This window comes from Perca fluviatilis, chromosome 11 (assembly GCF_010015445.1).
Source record: "Perca fluviatilis chromosome 11, GENO_Pfluv_1.0, whole genome shotgun sequence".
Lineage (NCBI taxonomy): Eukaryota > Metazoa > Chordata > Actinopteri > Perciformes > Percidae > Perca > Perca fluviatilis.
In genome coordinates this window covers 12,886,742-12,908,901 of record NC_053122.1, presented here as the reverse complement: position 1 = coordinate 12,908,901, position 22,160 = coordinate 12,886,742, and the positions used below count along the sequence as shown (strand labels likewise).

Sequence of the window (22,160 nt, the reverse complement as noted above, 5' to 3'; positions counted from 1 at the left end):
CCTATTGGGAACCCTATTGTTTTTCTACTGATTATTCTTCTTCTCCGCCTAAAACTCCAACTGCAGCCTAAACCGAACATGGTGGGGGGTTGCCATTTTCAGGACTGGTCCAAAACTCATAGACAGTATAAGAATGGACCAACAGATTCCGTTGCTCTGGACGGAGACCGGTGAAGGCTATTAGAAGCACTTTTCCGGTGATCGCTAGCTTTACTGCGCAGCTTCCAACTGACAGAGACAACGTAAATGTGACGTGAGCAACGTGTCTGAAAGTTGTAAGTGTTCTGGTAGCTGTGCCAAGAGAAATCTCAATCATTCCCAATCATACAGAGACGGAGAGCGTAGGTATATGTAAGGAGATAACATAGACACAGGCTAATTATTGCTAACTAAAATGATAGTTGACATTAGTAATTAAACGTAAACAGCTCATGTAAGTCGAAACTGCCTGCAAGCTTATCCTGTACTATACGGTAATTCCTCTACTATGTGACACAATCGTTTTTTTTACAAAAACGTAAAAATAACTTGATATGTTCAGCATCCCACTACGATGCTCTGTACCAAATTTGGTGAAGATGGGCCTTTAGGGGGCGCTCTAAGCAACATTTATTTGTTTCGGCCAATAACTCAATGCATTTAAATGGGAAATTTGCAATTGCAATATCTCTGCCACAATATCTCTGAGGCTCTGTACCAAATTTAGTGAAGATCGGCCATTAGAGGGTGCTATAGTCAACATATAGCCTACCCGTTTGGGCCTTTTAACCCCTTCTGAGGTCGAGCATGTTGTATACAACGTCCAACGGCACTTATTGATTATTGATTCATAACTTTATAACTTCATAATTATAAATAGTCGAAACTTAGGGTCTTTTGGAGCTAAAAGCTAACTATTTCCCCTTTCTGCTGATGTTTTTTTGTCTTCCTAGCCCTTACAGAAGGTTTTGCATCCAGCCTAAAAGTCCATTTTTTTGTGTCTTTGTGAAATTAATCCATACTGTTACATCCAAGATTGATACACTGTTTGTAAGACATGTTAATAGTTTGTACTTTATGAGTTATAATGTTCAATATGTGTATTTTTGCACTGGATGACTCCAAATATAACTGTAGATGTGTTGCTCGTTCAACGTGCAAACAACTTTTGAAATGCAAACAACTTTTGACTACTTTTTTTTTTTTTTAACGACGTGCGCCTGTGAGCACCCACGGAGGAAAACATCAATCGGCGCCTATGACACCATTTACAACAACCTGACCACCTCCCCTGCTCTTTCAACCACCACACCGACCTGCCTACCCCCCTCCACCCTCTAAGTCACTCTCTCATTTCTCTCTGCTGTCCCCTGTGGTCAGGGGGGTTAAGAAGTTTGTTTATAGTAGAGAATTGTTAAAGTTAGTCTGTATATGCATGGAGATGAACTGTTAACCACTACATTTGCAACGGCAGAGTACCGCAGACCTTGTGCATCAAACCTCTCGATATTCACCGTTTGCTCCCCCTACGTAGGTATATGCTTCAGGTCTCGCACTGGCGCAGCTCTCTGGGGCGTCGGGGACGACTGGCATCGGAGGCTTGGGCCCCGTCATAACTGCTTGCAGTTCTAGTTTTTTTTTTGCTTCTGCTGCTCTGCATGATCAGCCCTACCTTTCTTGGTTCCTCACTAATTCCTGCGAAGACATATTTCTTGGCAACAGCCATTAAGCTATAATTAAATGCTAGTATAGCCCGATAAGAAACATCGGTAGTGATTGTAGTTTCATGGAGTTGCTGACTGCTAAGTATGTTCTCTATCAGTGTTTTATTTTCCCCACAGAACAGTAATGACAGCAGTAAAGAAGACATACATTAGGTCAGTACATGAGCAAACACACTGGACGACTCAGTAACAATGAAGTCAAAATACCATCCAGATAGAAATACACACAACAATCTGTAATAGAAGAATACGGTATTCCAGCTAGAGTTTAGTGGATTTTCTGCTGTTGTGTTCGACCATGTTGGAGTCATTTCCCGTCTTCTTGGTGGTCATTTTCCTAGAACGAAAAGGAAGACAACGTTAAGAGACATAATTCTGACCTTCACCTGTTTGACTTTTTTGTAAAAAGATTTTATCTTTATATTATTCACTACCAGTGTGTTTATGTATGGCTTTTCAATGAAACTGGAAGAAAAACGATGAGTTGCAAATTGTCCACAAATTGTAATTTTTGCATTTTGGTTTCTGTATGGATAAAACAAACAAGATTTAACATGTTGCGGAGGGCAAGCTTGTCAAATGCAGTTCTAATGTGGATGTATGCCCCTGGTTGGTCTGTAATTAGTCTATATCCTTCACGTGTGGAGTTTAGCGCCGACCAAGACGATTTGGATTGGTTTAAAGAAATGCCAATAAACCAGAGCACGTTTTTCTTCCATCCCAGAATGCTGTGTGGACTAGCCAGACCCTCCTCTGCTCAGCAGCGTGTGGATGGGTCTGGCAAAGTGAGACTAGCCTGTAACTGACCCCCAATAAAAGCCAATATTGCCACAATTCCTCAGTAAATCAGACAGCTTTCTTACCTGATGCCCTCAGTTTCATTAGTTGAATCAGGAAGCTCTTTTCTCCTGGTCTCAGGAAGCAGGAAGACAAGAGCTCCACTGATCAGTGTAAGGCTGCTGAAGACTACGATGGGTATGGACCAGTGGTATATGGCCAACAGGTTGAGCAATGGAGACAGCATGCCTGCTGCTCTATAGACTATGGAGCCCAAGCCAACAGCTGTTTGCCTGAAAAAGTGGAGTTCACTTTCAAATATATACTTAATGTCGAATATCTGTAATTACATATTTTGTATACTCTTATTTTGCGTACCTGACAGAAGTGGGAAACAACTCCTGAATGTAGACCATACATACTGAACCGGCCCAGTTCAAAAAGAACTTTCCAGTGGTAACAAGGGCTGTGATAACAACAGCGCTGTCTGGAATTAATTCAAGTGCATTACACCACTGACAGTTAGATGGATGTATCCTCATGCACTGAATGTGAAGGACAGGAAATTTACCTTGAGGGAAAGCCAGGGTTAAGAGGCAAACCAAACTGCCTGCCAGGAGGGTTGACATCAGGGATTTCCTTCTGCCTATCAACTCCAGAACCCAGATACAGAGGAGATGTGCTGGTACCTCAGAAATCCCAAACAAGAACTGAACCAGGAAAATGTTCAGACCAAACTTGCCCACATTCAGAATGAGGCAGAAGTAGCCGAGATTGAATGAAAACCTTCCAATCACAAGAACACAACAACATGATTCAACAATTTAATTGGATCAAAAACTACATTCCAAAATGTGCCTAACTTACCAAGCAAAGGATATAATTAATAAATATTTCATCAGGACTGTTGAGGTAAAAATGGCTTTGATTCCTCCACTTTCAACTTCTCGTTCCCCAGTTACCTGAAGGGCAAATGTAACATTATTACAGAGTAAAACACAGCAGTTTCATTTACTGTAGGAACTGTTTTCTTTCTACCGAACTACACCCGCCAACCGTATCACTATCACCGCGCAGAAGGGTGCAACTGCTCATGACAGCGCGAGATGTTAAAGGTCCCATGGCATGAAAATTTCACTTGAGCTTGAGGTTTTTTAACATTAATATGCGTTTTATTTTCTTAAAGATAATTTTTTTGGGGCTTTTCTGCCTTTAATTGACAGGACAGCTAGGTGAGAAAGGGGGGAGAGAGGGGGAAGACATGCAGGAAATCATCACAGGTCGGTCTCGAACCCTGGACCTCTGCGTCGAGGCATAAGCCTCAAAGTATATGTGCGCCTGCTCAAACCACTGGTCCAACCCGGCCACAAGATGTAAACATTATTGGTATCTTCCTCGACTGAGCTGTTACGTTAGCTAGATCAGGTGAGGTATAGCAGTACCAAACTATTCCGTCTGGGCAATGATATGGTTGGCAGAGATAGGTAGGTAGAAAGAACATAGTTGCTACATAAAACTGCTCACAACCAGGTCTGTGGATTATCATGAGTAACCGGGTCATGTTTTCTGGAAAGAGACATTGCTGTTGAGTTTTTCAAACTTATTTTTTTGGCGCTTTGAGCACTAGTGCCATCTAGTTCCATTATATTGGAGAGAAAGCAGACATCTCTACGGCCGATATCTCAAACACAGGGCGACTCACACCAAAACAATGTAGACTGATAAAAAGCACTACATGCAAGAGGAAAAATATGTATTTTTGATTTTGGGGGTAAACTGTTCCTTTAAACATGACACCTGTTAAAAAGCACCACTGTGCCTATGTACAGCCACAACAGAGGTGCTAGCAGGGCTGTAAACGTTTAAGTCTTGGGATCATTGAAGTCTCAAGATGAAATGTCATTCCAATTAAAGCTGACCTACCTCGTTCAGCAGATTCTCTGGGATTTCTTTTTTATTGATTGCTGCAACTCTACGTATCAATTTATACGCTTCTTTGGTTCTGCCCTGCCCAAGCAGCCATCTTGCAGATTCAGGAATCCACCTGAAAAGATTAATCGCAATCCAAATGTTGGAGTCACTCACAAACTATTTCAGTCTTATAAACGTATTCAGAGTCTAATTCAGACACTGATCTACCAATCAGGTTAATTACACAGCAATCTACCTAAACACACTGGTTTTGCATTATCTCAGTACGTGAAGTAATACGAGAGCTGTTAAAGGAACGCTGACTTATTGGGAATTTAGCTTATTCACCGTAACCCCCAGAGTAAGACAAGTCGATACATACCCTTCTCATCTCCGTGCGTGCTGTAAGGCTGTCTGACGGCTCCAGCATTAGCTTAGCCCAGCACAGATCCTGCAGGTAACTGGTTCCAACTAGCCTACTGCTCCCAATTGTGACAAAAGTGACAAAAACACGCCAACATGTTCCTATTTACATGTTTTGATTTGTAGAGTCACAGCGTGTACAACAAACAACGTAACATGAGGCACAGCCATCTTCTAACCGTAAACAAACCGGGAACTATATTCTCAGACAGGCTTGCTGCGAGCATATCACTCCACCCAAGTACTATATTCTATAACATGAGAATATAGTTCCCGGTTTGTTTACGGTTAGAAGATGGCTGTGTCTCATGTTACATTGATTTTTGTACACACTGTGACTCTACAAATCACAACATGTAAATAGGATCATGTTGGCGTTATTTTGTCACAATTCGGAGCAGTAGGATTACTGGAACCATTCACCTGCCTGTTCTGTGATGGGCTGATGCCGCTGGAGACGTCAGACAGCTTTACAGCACGCACGGAGATGAGAAGGGTATGTTTCGACTTATCTTACTCTGGGGCTTAGGGTGAATAAGCTAAATTCCCAATAAGTCGGCGTGTTCCTTTAAGCTAAACTGGGTTTGGCCTTTGTACTGTAGCTATGATCAGGAAGTGTGTTATGTCTAAATACAGCACTGAGCAAAAATTTAAAATAATAAAGTATTAAACATCACTTACCATATGTACAACAATACAAAGGCCTGTGCTCCTGCAATGACAAACTGTGCTATTCTCCAGTCACGGATAGCATAGACCAGAACAGCCATGGCACACTGTCCAAGAGCTGAAAACATCTGGCTCATACAGGAGGCAAAGGACCTTTTGGAGACCCCAATCCACTCTGTAGCTACAAACAGAATTTAAACACCAAAATCACTGCAGAGCTAGAATAAATTAAAGAACAGGACAATGCCATGCTTGGGATATTGACAATAAATCAAAGCAATGTTGGTTAGATAAAAAGAAGTCATACCTAAAACGGTGGAGTTAATTCTATATCCTCCGAGTGCAGCTCCAACTATGAACTGCGACACTATGTAAACGTAGATATTTGGAGACACACCAGCAACTATTACGAATATTAGCAAGAGGACAGCTGGTAACTGGGTGGTTCTCCTGCGGCCGTACCTAAAGTTTAGAGAGTGGGTGTCCGTCAAATGAAAGGTTGGAAGGTTTAGGTTTCCTTACACTTTGCACATACTGTATATCTTTTTCAAGTGGCTTACGATTCAGCTGTAGGTCCAAAGATGAATGAACCAGCAAGTAGACCAGACATGAAGATTGTCTGCACAACATTAGCCATGTTGGACTTGTCACAGACGAGATCGAACTGCAAAACAGTCAAAATCAGCACAGCACAGGTGATAACAAAGAAGAAACCACAAATCACGCATCTTCACTTACATCAGTGACTATGGTGGCCTCATACATTGTGTTGTAGTACACCCATCCATTCTGGCACCCTGTGGTCTCATTGAGTCCAAACTCCCTGATGTCTCCAACGTCCCAGTCCACAGGGACAAACATCTGACACCTGCTGAAGGTCCCGTCCTCTTCCCGGGGCAACCCTTTATTTTAGGAGGCTCTAAAAGCAATAGTTTGACATGGTGCCTTCACACCTGTTTGATTCAGTTAAAACGAACCCTAATGTGTTTGCCCAGTTCACTCTGGTGCGGTTTGTTTGTGGTGTCAAAGCCAATGGACCAATCACAGCATTTTCTGATGGTAGGTATGTTACTTTTAGCAAGATTTTACAAGCTAAACTGCTACATCTAGATAACATCTGCTGACCGTGAAGTGTTAAGGAAGTGATCTTATAATTGATCTGTATACCGTAAGCCATGACACACTCACACACACACACACACACACACACCACCAACTTTGTGACTGTATTATGACTGGTTGTGACCCTATCACGGTGACAGACATACAGTATCACCTTGTGAAGTACTACTGCAGTAGATGTCTCCCAGGACCACATTTTGCCATGACGACACACACAGACTCACAGGGTAAAAACAATACTAGCGCCGCTGTTGTGGCTGATAATAACAAATGTCCACTTGTTACTCATTACTTACATCAGTGACTATGGTGGCCTCATACATTGTGTTGTAGTACACCCATCCATTCTGGCACCCTGTGGTCTCATTGAGTCCAAACTCCCTGATGTCTCCAACGTCCCAGTCCACAGGGACAAACATCTGACACCTGCTGAAGGTCCCGTCCTCTTCCCGGGGCAGAGTCAGGTTCAGCTGATCATCTGTGGTCAGGTTAGAGTCGGCCTGAAGGATCCAGTCTGTGTTACAGTGTCGCTCCGGATCTGACTGGATAAAAAGAAAACTACAAAAGAAAACAGGCAGTAAGACATTTGGTAAAGTCAACCCAAAAATGATGAGCTTCTGGAAGAAACCAAAGTCGCCGATAGTTCTCAGAATCTCTCCAAAATCCACCATTTTCAGACAGCAGTGCGTATGTGTGAAACTAACTCGGGGAGACTTTTAAATGGAGCCCAGGTCAAAATAAATGTTTAACCCTCTGGCTTTAGTCAGTAACTATTTCAGGTCCAAATGGCTGACCTGTTAAAGCAAAAAAATAACAGAAACTGAGCTTTAAGAAATCATATTTCAATTAAACATGGTCCTCACTCATTGAATTCCATCATGTGACTTTATTCAGCTACTAAAATCATGTGCATGTGACATTTTCCAATAATCTATACATGTCAAGGAATCTCTTGTATGTCATCACAAATATTCCACTTCAAATTATGCATTTGTTGATGTACACATTTTCATAATCAGATATTTTAAAAATATATAATGATAATGATCGGTAAAAAAAGAAAATTTGATTAAATGATTAAATTAATACTAATCATTCAATGAATCCTAAAGAGGCAGAACGATGGTTTTCTGATGAGTAAACAATAAAAAGGGAAAGAAATTAAATAAAAAACCTAAGTGACTTTCAGCTCAAAGCCTTTGATGATCAATCATTTTATCACCAAAATCACACATACACACGGGAAAAAGAAGTGTAACCTGTGCCCACCAGTCTTATTAAAATTACATTTGATCCGTTAGCCTGGGACAGGTTTTGGTGAGAAAACTGCACGTCATGACACCAAAGCTCATGAGCGTCTCCATGTAATTCCAAAAATACACGTTAACATATCAATAAGGTGCCAATTGAACAAATCATTTTTGCATGATTAGTGATGCTCTGACAAAGGCAAACAATGGAAAACACTACAAAACAAATTCAACTCTGTGTACTGAACATGAGTATCGATCTGCCTTAATCCATATTTACAAGTAAAATGTTCCTTTTAAATGACATGTACACTTAAACGGTCAATGCATCTACATCGTTACATACCTCATGACGTTTGTGTGACAGTGCATGGAGTTGCCATCATACGTACATTTACAACATCTTTACATACACCATTTACATCGGTACCTAACTAGGAGCTATTTCGCAGCCCTTTGCACGTGGTATAAGACAACCATACAGCTAAACAGGGAGTGACGACAGTGATCTGTTGGTGAGTGTTTATAAAGCAAAGAGACTACATTACTGTCAAAATAATTTGCCTAGTGACAAAAAACTTAAGTAATACCTGGCCTCTGGAGACGTTTAAAGGGTTACTTCACCCAATATATGAACAATTTACCTCTAGTGGTATCCAGACATGCATATAATTTGAGTTTTATTTGTTGAGGTTTTGAGAGAACTATCTTAAGATTCCTGCTGCCCCTCAAAACAATGCAGGTAAATGGAATTTAGTTTGTGGTGCTCACAGCCTTGAACAAAAGTCTAAAGCCGTGCTTAGCAGCTCTGTGAGGCTGTACCATTGAACTAAAGGCTAATGCTCAACATGCAATGAACAACGTTCACAATGACAACATGCTGAGGTTTAGCAGATATAATGTTCACAATCTTAGTTTAGTGCGTTAGTATGCTAACGTTGGCTAATTAGCAGTAAACACAAAGTTCAGCTGAGACCAATGAAAATGGTTTAAGTTTTGTAGGTATTTGGTCAGAAGCCAAATTGAAATGTTGACCTGCTGGTGGTGCTAAAGGAAAACTCAAGGAATCACTGAAGTGAGTAGAACTCAACCTTAGGGCCATTTAATAGAGGTTGCAAATTGCATGGCAATCCATCCAATAGTTTAACATTTTAAATAAGGTCGCAATTCGGTCTGGCCACTAGCATGGCTACGATCAACATTCCATTCACCTCCATTTTATCAGGGTCTTGCAATTTGGGTGAACAGCCCCTTTAAACTTTATTCCACTGTGGTTGAACATTTTCAGTTTTTGGGCATGCACTGCACACCTTCACAGAAGTTCATTGTCAGACAGCCTGTAACACGAGCAGCTCCAGACTCGACGCGCTCAGCAGCCAGCATTCAGGATTCTTCCCAGCTGTAAGATCAATAATTGTAAACGGGCTAAATGACCCCTCAACACAAGGACAAAGAAAAATGCAATTCACTTAAATTCTCACTGCAGATTCCTAAAACTGCCTGTTTGGCTGCTTGACTTCATGAACTCCTAGCGAGGAACAAGCACAAAAAGTGGATTTATTCAACCAAAGAGAAATATTAGCAACCAGTGGTCACACATGGTAAAAAGAAAACACATATTGCATAGTACAAGAATGTTAGGCAGGTCTCAATCTGTGAAAATAATCCTGTCTTTGAATACGCCATCTGACAAAGTGTTGTAACTGCAGTTATGGGACAGAGCAGTTAGTTGATTTGTGTATATGTGAATGGTTTCAGCTGTGCAGCCAGAGCCTAAACTCTTTGGTTATGTTTTGACAAAACCACCACACCCCACACAACTTGGGCTGCCTTATACAGGAGGAATCTGGTAATTTTCTTATATCCTACATACAAATCCATCTGAATTTACAGAATTACAAAACTAAAACTATGCTACAGTGTGTTTCTAAGTTATTTGTATCAGTGTTACTGGAGATTTTCTTACACTTCTTAAATAGGCGTACATTAAATACACCTAATAATCACAGATAGACTCGTGTTCTCACCGAACACACTGGTTAAATCTATAGTCTAACTAAGGCTGAATATACACTTTTCAATTTCAGTGTAGCATAAAGTGCCATATAAAGGTGGCAATACACTCTTGTGAGTTTTGTGGCACAGTTGATTTAAAAAAAAATGAAAAGAAAAAAGAAAAGAAAAAGGCAATCACTTCCAGTACTGGCAGGAGATGGTTTGGATTGTGCTTATGTATGAAGAGGAAGAAAGAAAAGAAATTAGGAGTTGATATAGTTGATTGCATCTCTTCTCCCATTTACTGTATAAGCGCACTGTAAACGTTTCAAGTGTGATTCCTGTAATGATCTGAGCCTTCTCAATGTGGTCCTCATGCATCCTGCAGCAGCGTCACACTCCTGCCAGCTTCCTGTCTCCTCCTCCTCTCTTTGGCAGCTGTGGTTTCTTGGAATTGACTACGATGCAGCTGTGCAATACCATTTGTTTCTGTCCTCTGTTGATGGCTCTACCTGACTTAACTGATGCTGAGCTGCGCAAATCCAATGAGTTTAACATCATCAGGAATTTCAGACTCCTCCACGCCAGATGCCTGCAAGAGAAGAAACAACATCATAGACTGAACTCTTTAAATCTATGAAAAGAATAATTGATCACAAGGAAACCTGTAGAAATATATACAGTTCAATTTTATTTATAGTGTCAAATCATAACAGAAGTTATCTCAGGACACTTTACAGATAGAGTAGGTCTGGACCACTCTATAATTACAGGGTATAAATACAGGGTTCCCACACCCTCTTAAACATCAAATTCTAGGACTTTTCAAGGACTTTCTAGGCCCAATTTCCTCAACTCCAAGGACCCAACATTAAACATGGGCAACTTTTTAAACACAGATTAAGGTTTATTTCTGTTACAAAACACTGAGAATTTTTATAATGACAACTAGCAGCCTTTAGAGATGCTGACAACAATTACAAACAAGAGAGAGGCTTCTCACTGTGCTGTTACAGTGATGGCAGACTAATGTGGTCTCATGCCTTTTCCAACACAGCAACTCCATTTATAGCCCATTTACTAACATAAGCAAAAATAAATAAATAAATAAATGATCTTTAAAAAAAAATTCAATTTGTGCACAAATATATATAAATACAAGCACTTTCATAACCCATGTCCATTTATGTCTATTCAAAAACTTTCAAGGCCTTGATATCCCCCCCCCCCCACGAATAAGAAATTTGTTTTATATTTTCATAAATGTTTCGGTCTGTGTACTTACCAATTTAAAAGTCACATTTTTGTTACTATGAGGATCATCAACAATCTTCTGCAGATTGGCAGCGACTAGACAGATGATAAAAGGAAATGAGAGGACCATGTCAGATGACCAGCTAATGCAACAACAGATGACAAGACTTTTCCATCATGATCAGTATTGATTGAGTTTTTTGTTTGTATGTTTTTTGTTGTTGTTTATTGTTATTGGGGCCCCCTCCGAAAAGCTTTTAGTAGCTTATTTGGGGTTCCCCATTTTATGCGCCTTGTATATGATTATTGTACTTTATGAAATTGTGTTAAATGATACATTGATGACGTGTGAAAAAAATAAACGTAAAAAAAATAAATAAACGTAAAAGTATGCACACTATGAAATCATTACCCAGCAGTATTCAGCTCATACGGTGCCAGCGCATTTACTATTAATCCCATACACTTAACATGTTAACAGAGATAAGTAATCTATCACAACGAACATCATAAACTCTGCATTGGATGCTAGGATGTCAGAAAACTAAATCCAGAAGTACATTAAGGTAGCAAAAACAATGAAGTGAAGCTGCGTGCATGAAATAAAAGTTTTTTAACTGTGATTGATTACATAGGTCAAGCAAGTTTCAAGTGAACGGACTTGACACTGATAATATCTCATATATCATACAGTGCTATTTCTTAAACTTACCAATGACTAAGTCCCTCCCATCAACCAGTCCTGCTGAGACTAACTCCTGAGAAACTCCATCAGCAGAATCTGAGGGCAGACATGGAGAGGACAAACCAAAGACTTAGACTTGAGACAGGAGCCTCTTAAAACGTGATTAAAAAAAATAAAAAATAAAAAAAGAGGAAAAAGCTAGCGGATGCACCCTACCTCTGCCGGACATGAACTCAAATCGGATGTCGTTGAGTTCCTTCTTGGGGTTCCTCAGTCTCAGCACGAGGCTGATGGGAACACTGGCATTGGCTGCAGCTGGATCCTGCAACAGCACAACAGTTAAGTATTTCCTGTCCAGCACTTCTGGTTAGAATGCACAACAAGGAGGTAAAAATACTTGATATACACTGATGATACCAGGTGATTTATGTGCTGCCAAAGTGACCCTATTGGTGGTCGTTCTGTTTCAAGTATTAACATTTCGCTTGCCCATTCACGCTGCCCATGGCCTACCTACTCTCCCTGAGAGGGCACGTTAATGCGACGGCCATGTCACGTCCCGCCAGTAGCTCCGAATTGCAGGGAGGTGCTTGCAGCTTTAATTATTGCTGTGGTTGGAGGTTTCTGTTGTTTCCATTAATGGTCTTGAGTTGTCATGCTTATTTATCATCTATTATTTTAATATGAAGGGGCTGTAATGCCTTTTGTAAGTGCAGTAGTGAATTATGGCTTCACAAATTAACCCTTATTTGATAAAGCACGGTATGTAGAGATTTCAGAAGCTGCACTGTGGAGTTTTTTTTTTTTTTTTTTTAAACCACAAGTAGCACTATAGAGTCACGCCTTTACAAGTGGATCACCATTTTGTTTGTAATGGCACATGTATAAGGCTGGTTACACACGGCCTGTGCGGCGTGAGCGTGGCGTTTCTGTTACGTGGCTGCTGTGTGGAATTTTCTATGTCTTTTTACACACCAGAAACGTGTCTGACGCAGTGCTGCTGCTGCTAGCCTTGTTTGGACACATGTATGTTTCCCATTGATAAAATGAAATACCATGGTAAACATAAATATATACCGATTTGATTACAGCAAAGACAACGTCGGCAGTATTGACGGCAAAATCGGCTCCAGAATATTTCGTTCTGTATTGACAGGTGCAATATTAGAATTTCTTTTTTTTGTTTTTATTATTACATTTATATCAAAACCTCGAGACTTTCAAACATCAAAATGTCATTTATTAATATGTATTTGTGTCTAAATGACATATAAACATCTTTTCCTATTCTATTTTGCCTGGAAACGCTTCCAACACGCTTGCGTGTCACGTGGAAAAATAGGCGTCGGTTCTATTTCTAGCAGGCACGCGTTTTCGGCGCAGCTTGAGCCGCACGTATCACACAGGCAGTGTGTAAGCTCTAACCTGTTAACATGGGAGCCGAAATATAAACAGACACGGCGCGTAGCTGACAGGCAACTGGCCTAAGAACGCACATGCGTGATTCACATCCTGCCACGGGTTTCTCGGTGATCGACAGCCGGTAATGTGACAAGTAACATATTAATGCCCCCCAAAAAAGCAGTGAAGAAGAGTATGCAAGCTAGCAATTATGGACATAAACAAAGCTGATTTCAAACTTTTCAAGAAAAATCTGCTTTCCAAATGTTTTAAGAGAAAAGAAATAATACAAGAAAACTCCACAGAGCTACTTTAAAAACAACATGTAAGGCTTACCGAATAGCATTTACAGTAGGCCCAGTTATACACAATAAGATTGCTTAAACTGGTCCATTTCCTATTGAACAGATCTAATAAATCTTGTAAAAAAAATATAATTAAGGACCTATAAAGACAACACTGAAATCAGCAGCAGTAGTGCTATGGGTCTAACTATTTTTTTTTTTTTTTTACAAAAGGTCCAGTGTGTAACGTGTTTAGTTGTTCATTATCAAAAGCTGTGTTGCCCGTTCACAAACTTGTCCTTACCTCCACCATCAATTCCAAGTATTCCTATTGGCTTGAAATTTTACATTTGCGTTTGCATGAACTGGGGTAGACGCTCCATATTCATGCACCATCTTAAAATACGTTAGCCGGTAGGGACATACAGGACATACTGCTCCGCCTTTCGCGTTTTTGCTGTCACATGATAAACTCCCAGGTGCTGCTAATGCTGCTAATGTGTATCGTAGCTTCCCGGCCCCGGCAAGTTTGAAGAAGGAAACATGGAGGACCACTCGTATTCAAAATCCAAATTTCAGGAACAGGAGTCTTCTTCTTCGCCCAGAAAAAAAAAAAAAAAAAAAAAGGATATTGAAAAGATCAAGAGACCGGCTTTTTGAAGCGTGAAGGCTACCATAGCTGTAATACGTACTTTGAACTGCATGGTGCGAGAGAGTTGATTGCGATATATGATCTCAAAATTCCTACACACTGGACCTTTAAGTCTAAAGGTACTGGTTCATTATGTTTTTTTCATAGAACCTGCCCTAAAGTATGAATGCTTTTTTTACCTGAGCAGTGGGTGCATGTGAAGGGCTGGCCGTCTGAGTGGGAGCCTGTGGTGGAGCATCCTCTCCTGTCTGGCTTTCACGTGCAGCACCGGGTGGCTGCAGATGTTGTGTGGAGCCATCTGTTGGCGGGAAAAGCTAAGAGACACAATTGCAAATAATTCAGCGGGTGTTTTCAGTTTTACATGAATGTAAAGCACAAAGACACACATAGGACAGTCATGCAGATCGCTCTGTCAAGGCATTACAATAAATCAAGATTGTCAGGTCATGTCCACTACAAATGGACTCACCTCCATGTTCTCGGACCCGTCCTTCACCCTGGGGGACTGTAGAATGGACATGACAGATTGTCAGGATTAAAAACATGCAATTCTCCTTTTATCTCCCAAATGTATGAAGTTGGTAGGATTGAGGAAAGGGGACTTTAAACACAGGTTTTAACTGAAATCACAGTTAAGATAACAGACCGTAAAATCCAACACCAAGACATATATTGAGTGTGAACACATATTGGAGAATAATTTGAACAGGTGGTCTGAGCAGGTGTCTAGTTATTGTCATGTTTTCCTGATCATGATCTATTCTTGGAATCTTTATTCTTTATTTTGGATAGCACCTTGAGATGTACCATCTCATTTTCAAGGGGGTCCTTTCAATCACTATTAGAAAATAATCTGGTGTATCTTTTGTTGCTTTACCTAAACAACACTGCTCCAAAACAAAAACACACTCCAGCTTAGCTAACAAATGTTCAGGCTAACAGTCCAACAGCACCATCTGCTGGCCATAAGGATGCTGTGTGCAGTGAGAAACAACTGAATTGACTGTTTGGAGACACTGGCATGCAGTCTCACCCGCAGAGCTGCCACAGCAGCTTTGCCCTCCTCGCTCTCCTCGTCCAGCTCATCGTCGCTCCACTCCCAACCGCCGTCCTCCGTCTTGTGGAGACGGCCACTCGAGCCGGGTACACGACGCACCTGCATAAAAAAAGAAAAGAAAGGTGCAACACTAAATATTGACACATTCTTCATCTCTTTCTGGTTAATCCTTGCCAGCATGCATTAGGCAGAAAGTTTGGAAACTGGGACACACCCTAGACAAGACGGCACACCAGTGCAGAGCAATACAATGTTAGAGATAGACATTCAATCTTCAACTAGTGTGCATTCACAGTGTATTTATAATGACTTTCAAACCTTTTTGGATCGCTCCGTTATTGTCGGACCTTTGTATAGAAGCCGCTCCTGCAAATACTCGTTGTTCTGTAACACAAAGACAAACATTTCTCACTGGATCTATAAAGATTCTATCTAAAACACAAAACAAACCATTTCAGTTCATTTTAATAACAGTGATGGACGGCTCACTTTGGCTTTTGTGAAGAATTTATGCTTCAGCAACTCGGCTGCAGTTGGCCTAAATAGGAAAGAGACACATGGCTCTTCATTATATTCAGTACACAGCTGGGGAAAGAAAAACAAGCACAACTTTAATCTGACATGAGGCAAAAAGGGTTTGAGAACTAAACTGACCTTTTTTCTGGATCTTTCTGTAAACACAGGGAGAGCATCTTCCTGAAGGACTTGCCATACTTCTTCACCATGTCCTTGTCTGTGATGCCCGTCTCCAGACAGGGTGGGTCATTCTGCAAAGTCAGCATCAGCACCTACAGACATGCAAAGATCAGCTTCAGTCAGTAAAGTGATATAAAATCAACTCTTAACTCTTTGCAGACTGACTGGACAGAAACAAATGAAACCGACTACAGAACTCCTTAAAATGTCTTAACTTTTTTTGTTAGAGCTGTTAAAAATAGTATTTATTTCTGGTGAAATAAAGAAAAATAACATCAGAGGTAATCAAGCAGACAGCTGTAGCTTGCCAAATGTAACCCAAAGAGACAGTAGATGCCTTACTGACATGCAGCAAAGCACCAGTAGGCACACACGCAGTTACCTTCATTGGTGGGTATTTGTGATATGGTGCAGCCCCAGTGGCCAGTTCAATGGCTGTTATCCCGAAACCCCAGATGTCGGCTTTGAAGTCATAGCCGCGGACCTGAGGATTAAAAACAGTCTTCCTTTTATCACGACTTTTGAGGCATTACTGAGAGAAAACAGACTAAGAAAAAGAAGTCCTCTTTAAAACAAGCCAGTACCTGCTCCATGACCTCAGGCGCCATCCAGCACGGCGTCCCAACAAATGTCTTCCGAACCTTGTTCCTAGTCATGTCTCCTCCTGCTGCTAGAAAGGCACTCACACCAAAGTCTGTGGAGTGTGTGTGATTTGGAATGTATGTCGGAGAAGAAATGAGAGAAAAGCTATTTAAATCACTTAAATATGTAGACAAACTAATCTCCAGCAAACAATGTGGACCTTGTTTGCTAAGCTAGATAATGTATCAGAATTTTGAAAACACAAATTTAAACAGAAACCGTCGTCAGAGAGACGGAAAACAGTAACTAAGCAGAAAGGCTGAAAAAATGAATAGAAACGGAGAAAGCAGAATCACTGTACCGGCAATTTGCACTGAGCCATCGTCCCCAAGAAGAATATTTCCAGCTTTTAGATCCCTGTGCATGAAAAGGAGGAGAAATAAAACATGATAAACAATTAAGATGTCACAAGTCAGTGGGTGCACCAACAGAGGAGTGGTGAGGCTGTGCATACTGACTCTGCAAAATGAACAAACACGTTAAAGCTGCACCTTTGATCAGCCTCATTTTAAACCACCTGATTGCATACATTAAGTGCAACCTATGCACAAAGAACAGGAGTGGGTTAACCTGAATATCTTTGAGTTGTGGACAAAACAAGACATTTGAGGACGCCATCTTGGGCTTTGGGAAACAATGATCAACATTTTTCACCACTTTCTGACATTTTATAGACCAAACAACTAATCAATTAATCGACAATAAAAAATAATCATTAGTTGCAGCCCTAATCAGCAAATCAAATAATTATTGGACTTAACAGTGTAGTAGTACATCGACAAAAAAAAAAAGACAAAAAAAAATTATATATATATATTTTTTTTTTTTTTTTTTTTTAAAAGAATAACAAATTTTTAAAGCCACAATAATGTGATTAAAGAAAAATCCCTGTTTATAAAAGACATGAGCCTGTTAATTTGTAACAATTACACTTGTTATATAAAAAAGGCACTGAAGGTATAAAAGGACTTTTTTCTCAGTGATGGTTCACATTGTTCCTGGGAGGAACTTTAATGAAAACAAACCTCCTCTATTATGCAGTTTCACAGTATTAAATATTGAAGGAGTGAGGTCTAGTTCAAACCACACGCGCATATGCAGAGATGTAAGGCTCAGTGCCAGAGAGTGTGATGGTGGGATGTACTGGCTACCAGGAACACAGTGTACAGTGATAATAAGGCATTGCTCTGCAGCCTGGTGACGCATCATTCAGACTCACCGATGAATCTGCCCATTTTTGTGAAGGTACTCCAGGCCCTCCAAGACTTCTTTCAGGATGGTGGCGATGCTAGCCTCGTCCAACACTCCGGTCTTGTGCTCACCACGAGAGATGATGTGCTTGATGATGTCCAACACTGAGCCTGAGAGAGGCAGAGGCTTGTCACAAGGCATGCTGACAGTACATGATGAAAGGATTCTCCAGTTTGGCAAGTAGTTAAAAGGCACACCGAGTGGTAATTATCTGATAGTGGTTGGTACTGTATACAAAACACACAGCTGTGTCCTGCTTCCTAACGCAACAAAACACAGCCTGACAACAGCAACATCAGACCTCCTATACCTATAAAGGAGGTGCCCAAGATTTTAAACACAGTCCCTCGAACCCCAATCAAGTGATATATAGCATATTGCAGTAAAGCTGCTGAATAAAAGTGTGCCATGTGGAGAAAATAACATCAGTGTAGTCTCATGTACCATAAGCCTAGTAAGAGGAAATACATGCACTGACAAACAATGAGCAATAAGAAAGTATTGAACAGGATACATTTAGATTTTTTACATGTGTTATATGAACTATCAAACAATGTATCCTAGGTTTATTTAAAAAAGAAAGAAAGAAGGAGGCATGACAAAGAAAGTCAAATCAAAGTCAAGGTGAAGATAAGAGTTAGCCAAGTCAAGTCAGAAGTTTCTTTAAACATTACAGCACTTACCACCACTGAGCAGCTTCATCACCAGCCACAGTTCATCCTTCACCACAAAGGAGGTATAATAAGACACGATGTTCGGGTGGTGGCACTGGCTCATAGCCTGGATCTCTTTCTACACAGAGAAAATATGGAAATATGGGCTACAAGGTCACAGGAGAAATGGTGCAATATAAAGATCCTGACACACTGCATCTTCTTTTCCATTTAATTACTGGACAAACCCCTCACTCATTAAATATGCAGCCTTTGCGTATTTGTTTCCCCCGAAGCATAATAAGTCTTGTATGATAGCTGCTATATTAGCTTAGTTGCTCTCTATATCAGGCGTCCCAAATGATGCAGAATCCCTGAATTACTGTATCACAATACATATACACTGGTATTGCAATATAAAATCAGATATACCCTGGTCAGATTTGATCAATATCACCTACCCTTACAGTATTAGCCAAAGTTTTGGTTTGTCCGCCAATCAAATGGGTGAATCACAAAAGCCTAACACATAAAACACTGACTGATTTACCTTATATGTAGTTTCATTGGTGTTGAAAATGCAATCTTGCAGAAATGTCCAGCATAGCTTAAACCTTCTGTTGCAAATGCATCTATATCCTATTCACAGGCTTTCTGAAGATCTGATGAAATCACTTGTGAATAATAACATGTTAAATATTACCTATCATAAGTTGTTTTATCATTTATCCACTGTCTTCTGTGTGTGGGTCACTATAGGAAATTGGCAGATTCCAGCTGATAACTTGGTGGTAATAATTCATGTCACAGAGTGATGAAGTGTGTGTAGGAAACTGACTTTGGTTGTTGTGGTATCAAGCTTTTGATCTGTTCTTGACTGATCTGACCCCACCAGCCCACACCACTCCCAGCAATCTGACGTAAAGAACATCTGGACGCAGATACTGGCCCACACATTTCTACAGTTTCTTACCAGGAGCTCATCCATGCTAGTTTGACACTTTTCCAGGTTGATGCGTTTGATGGCCACCTTCTCCTTTCTCGGCTTGCAGTATGCTGCCTGGACAACTGCAGTGGCTCCACTCCCTGAGAACAAAATTAAGAGTGAAACCATCACACTGTAGGAGCAAAAGAGCCTTTGGCTTTTGAAGACAGAAGTCAGAATATGACAGCTCAACTAAATCGTTTATGTGCAATGTGAGAAGCTGCTAAATTTGAGTAGAAACTAGTTTCTAATATTTGGGACTATGGTAATTTACAGTATTATACAATACTGTAGCTAAATATGCAGCATCAATCAGTCCAATGCTTTTGTTCAAAGTCACCAGTCACGTTACCTGAACTTAAGTATGAATGACTCACTATAATCCTTGTCATACCTTCGGCAGAAGAGCACCACCCTCTCCAGCAATTGACGAATCTTCACGCACTAACATTATGGGCTAACTTGCGTTAGCTAGCCGTTAGTTAGCTCAATGCTGACTGAGCCATCTCACTTTAGCTCGCCAACTAGCAGAAACCTAATTAATTAATTTGACCTAGCTAGAGGGACTCTGCAGAAGTGTTAACCTTCCTGTCATGTAGCTAGCTAGCTAGGTTGGAACTGGCCTTCTAGCTACAGACTTGCAATACTAGCTAGTTGGCTAGTGGCAGTTAGCAGCCGACACCGCGGTAGAGACAGGGGAGGCTAGGAAGCTAACTTTAGCAAGCTAAGCTAACGTTACTCACCTATCACCTCATTGAGTTCATAGTCATCCCTGTCGATTGACCAGGATTGAGAGGACTGGTCGTCTGCCATGGTGTCGTTGTTTGAACGGTGTAATCAATGTTTCTAAATAACAACAGAGACGCTGTCAGTAACAATGTCTTTGTAATTACTCCATTCGGCTCCGATGAGGCTTGCTGCTGTTCCGCTGACAACTCCTACCGCTCCTGTCAACACAACCTTACGCACGACTGACGCATCCTATCACGTACGAATTCGAAGGAGGAGGAATAGAGATATCGCCATCTTGAGTGTGGCAAAGTCTGTCAGATGTCTGTAAAATCAGAAAGCACATGGAGGTGGATCACAGTAATACGCTATTGGACTGTACTTCATGGGCCACTTGGCATGCAGGTTAGTTGAACTGTTAAGTTAGTTAGTCTTCAGACAACAGATGCTCTCCGTACCTGTAAAAGGGTGCAGAGTAACGTTGCAATCAATAGAGGGCGCTAACGCTTCTTCCTCCTCTGTTTATTTTAATGGTCGTTAGCATCCATTGCGTTGTACTACCGCCAACTACTGGTGTCACATTTCACCTACAGTTGCCAGCTAGTTTCGCACCTGCCTTGTTCACCTCCTCCACATTCCAGTATGTTCCCCTCAATCCTGCTCTTCTCATTCCCTCCATCATGATCCTTTTCTCTAACATATATTTCCTACTTTTAGTTCAAAAGTGATTCACGCGCTAACGCCTCTACTAATTGTTAACTTTTTTTATTGCACAATTGTTTTGCTTAGTCGTGTACAGTGACATTTGAAAGACCTTTAGGAAAAAACACAATAATAGGTGAGAGAAGTATTTGATAATTTATTTAAGTAAAAGTAGCAGTAGCCTACACTATAGAAACACCATTCAAAGTTAAGTCCTGCCTTCAAATTTGCCTACTTACCTACTTATACAAAAGTATAGGTAGGCCTACTACGTTATTATTTATGCAGAATGGCCCTGTCAATGTATCCATAGACTGAATTGTTTTATATATTTTTTACATTCTATGGTTGTGTCATATTTTTTGGATACTTAAATGTTGTAGCTGGTCGAGGTGGCGCTATAGCCTAAACTGCTGGGTAGTTTGATAGGCCTATATAACAATTCATTTTTTTTTTTTTTATAAAGTCATGTAGCCTATGTAGTGTATGTAACATCTTAAAAATTAAGTAGTAAATATAGCTGTTAAACACAGTGACTGAATGTAGTGGAGTAAAAAGTACAATATAAGGCTCTAAAATGTAGCGGAGTGGAAAAATAAAGTAGCATGAAATGGAAAATGGAAAAAGCACCGCAGTTTGTCAATATGTCAATTGTTGACTGAATGTAGGCTACTTGGTCTATATATTATCAAATAAATAGCAGACAGATTACAGTATGTTTAAGGTTTATTTTCAGACAGCTTTAATCTTTCAATCTCCATGTTGGATTTTGGAACTTGCCAAGAAATTTTCATGAAAACCAAATGGACAGTGCACTGTGCTAAACACTCATTTCATAACTCGTGTATTTTTATTTTTTTTAATATTTGCAGCAGATCAGTTGTTTACATATTGTCTTTGTATTTATTGTTTTATATGCCCCTTCCTCTTTGAGCTAGGTCCTTTTGTAAACCAGGAATTGCATAATCTAGGTTACTGAGACGTTTTAGCAAAAGTGCAGCAGAACTATGGATGTTATCTATGGTGGGAAACAGTGGGGCCTGTTCATGCTTGTTCATCAATCACATACACCAAGCAAAGACACATACTTGATCAACAAGAGAAGTCATTTAATGTTCTTGTATGTGATGCATTCTATTGCTTTCCACTGATACACATAAACCGTTGCTGCAGAAGGACTTTTCCTGGACTCAGTGATTTTTACAAATTCACATATAGCCATGCAGCTGGCCAGGGATGGCTAATGGTTGAGGTTTTTGTTTTGTTTTGCTTTGAACAAATTAAGTGGCTAAAAGAAATAGACAAGAAATGTTCAAAAC

At 40.4% G+C, this 22,160-nt stretch overlaps 2 protein-coding genes across 3 annotated transcripts; both read right to left on the bottom strand.

Annotated features, from left to right (window-relative positions):
* Positions 1-1,658: 1,658 nt before the first annotated feature.
* LOC120568152 (solute carrier family 22 member 13-like) lies at positions 1,659-7,363 on the bottom strand. Of its 2 annotated transcripts, none has more exons than XM_039815465.1 (10): positions 6,902-7,363; positions 6,044-6,147; positions 5,791-5,945; positions 5,496-5,664; positions 4,404-4,524; positions 3,348-3,442; positions 3,052-3,266; positions 2,859-2,967; positions 2,567-2,773; positions 1,659-2,040 (listed from the first exon to the last, which is right to left on the bottom strand). In XM_039815465.1, exons 1-10 carry the CDS (start codon positions 7,274-7,276, stop codon positions 1,965-1,967), a joined length of 1,626 nt encoding a protein of 541 aa, XP_039671399.1. In that variant the 5' UTR covers positions 7,277-7,363; the 3' UTR covers positions 1,659-1,964. The 2 variants fall into 2 exon arrangements, with proteins under 2 accessions (XP_039671399.1, XP_039671400.1); XM_039815466.1 differs by lacking the exon at positions 6,902-7,363 and adding an exon at positions 6,222-6,374 and having other exon boundaries at positions 1,660-2,040.
* A 113-nt stretch (positions 7,364-7,476) lies between these two features.
* On the bottom strand, positions 7,477-20,359 carry oxsr1a (oxidative stress responsive kinase 1a). Its single transcript, XM_039815467.1, has 17 exons — positions 20,154-20,359; positions 19,399-19,511; positions 18,456-18,564; positions 17,741-17,882; positions 16,823-16,878; positions 16,464-16,573; positions 16,262-16,363; positions 15,838-15,971; positions 15,673-15,721; positions 15,502-15,567; positions 15,160-15,282; positions 14,596-14,631; positions 14,306-14,440; positions 12,006-12,111; positions 11,817-11,885; positions 11,136-11,200; positions 7,477-10,442 (listed from the first exon to the last, which is right to left on the bottom strand). The coding sequence occupies exons 1-17, from the start codon at positions 20,221-20,223 to the stop codon at positions 10,368-10,370; spliced, it is 1,560 nt and encodes a 519-aa protein (XP_039671401.1). The 5' UTR covers positions 20,224-20,359; the 3' UTR covers positions 7,477-10,367.
* Positions 20,360-22,160: the final 1,801 nt, after the last annotated feature.

What these genes read in the sequence shown, in the direction of transcription:
- LOC120568152 (XM_039815465.1), bottom strand. Translation starts at nt 7,276, where the DNA reads ATGGTGGATTTTGGAGAGATTCTGAGAACTATCGGCGACTTTGGTTTC. An exon ending in AATTAACTCCACCGTTTTAG is followed by an intron (nt 5,665 to 5,790) that starts GTATGACTTCTT and finishes TTCTGTTTGTAG; the next exon opens with CTACAGAGTGGATTGGGGTC. An exon ending in CAGAGAATCTGCTGAACGAG is followed by an intron (nt 3,443 to 4,403) that starts GTAGGTCAGCTT and finishes TTTGCCCTTCAG; the next exon opens with GTAACTGGGGAACGAGAAGT.
- oxsr1a (XM_039815467.1), bottom strand. Translation starts at nt 20,223, where the DNA reads ATGGCAGACGACCAGTCCTCTCAATCCTGGTCAATCGACAGGGATGAC. An exon ending in TGAACTCAATGAGGTGATAG is followed by an intron (nt 19,512 to 20,153) that starts GTGAGTAACGTT and finishes TTTTGTTCTCAG; the next exon opens with GGAGTGGAGCCACTGCAGTT. An exon ending in CTGCTGTGGCAGCTCTGCGG is followed by an intron (nt 14,632 to 15,159) that starts GTGAGACTGCAT and finishes TCCATTCTACAG; the next exon opens with TCCCCCAGGGTGAAGGACGG.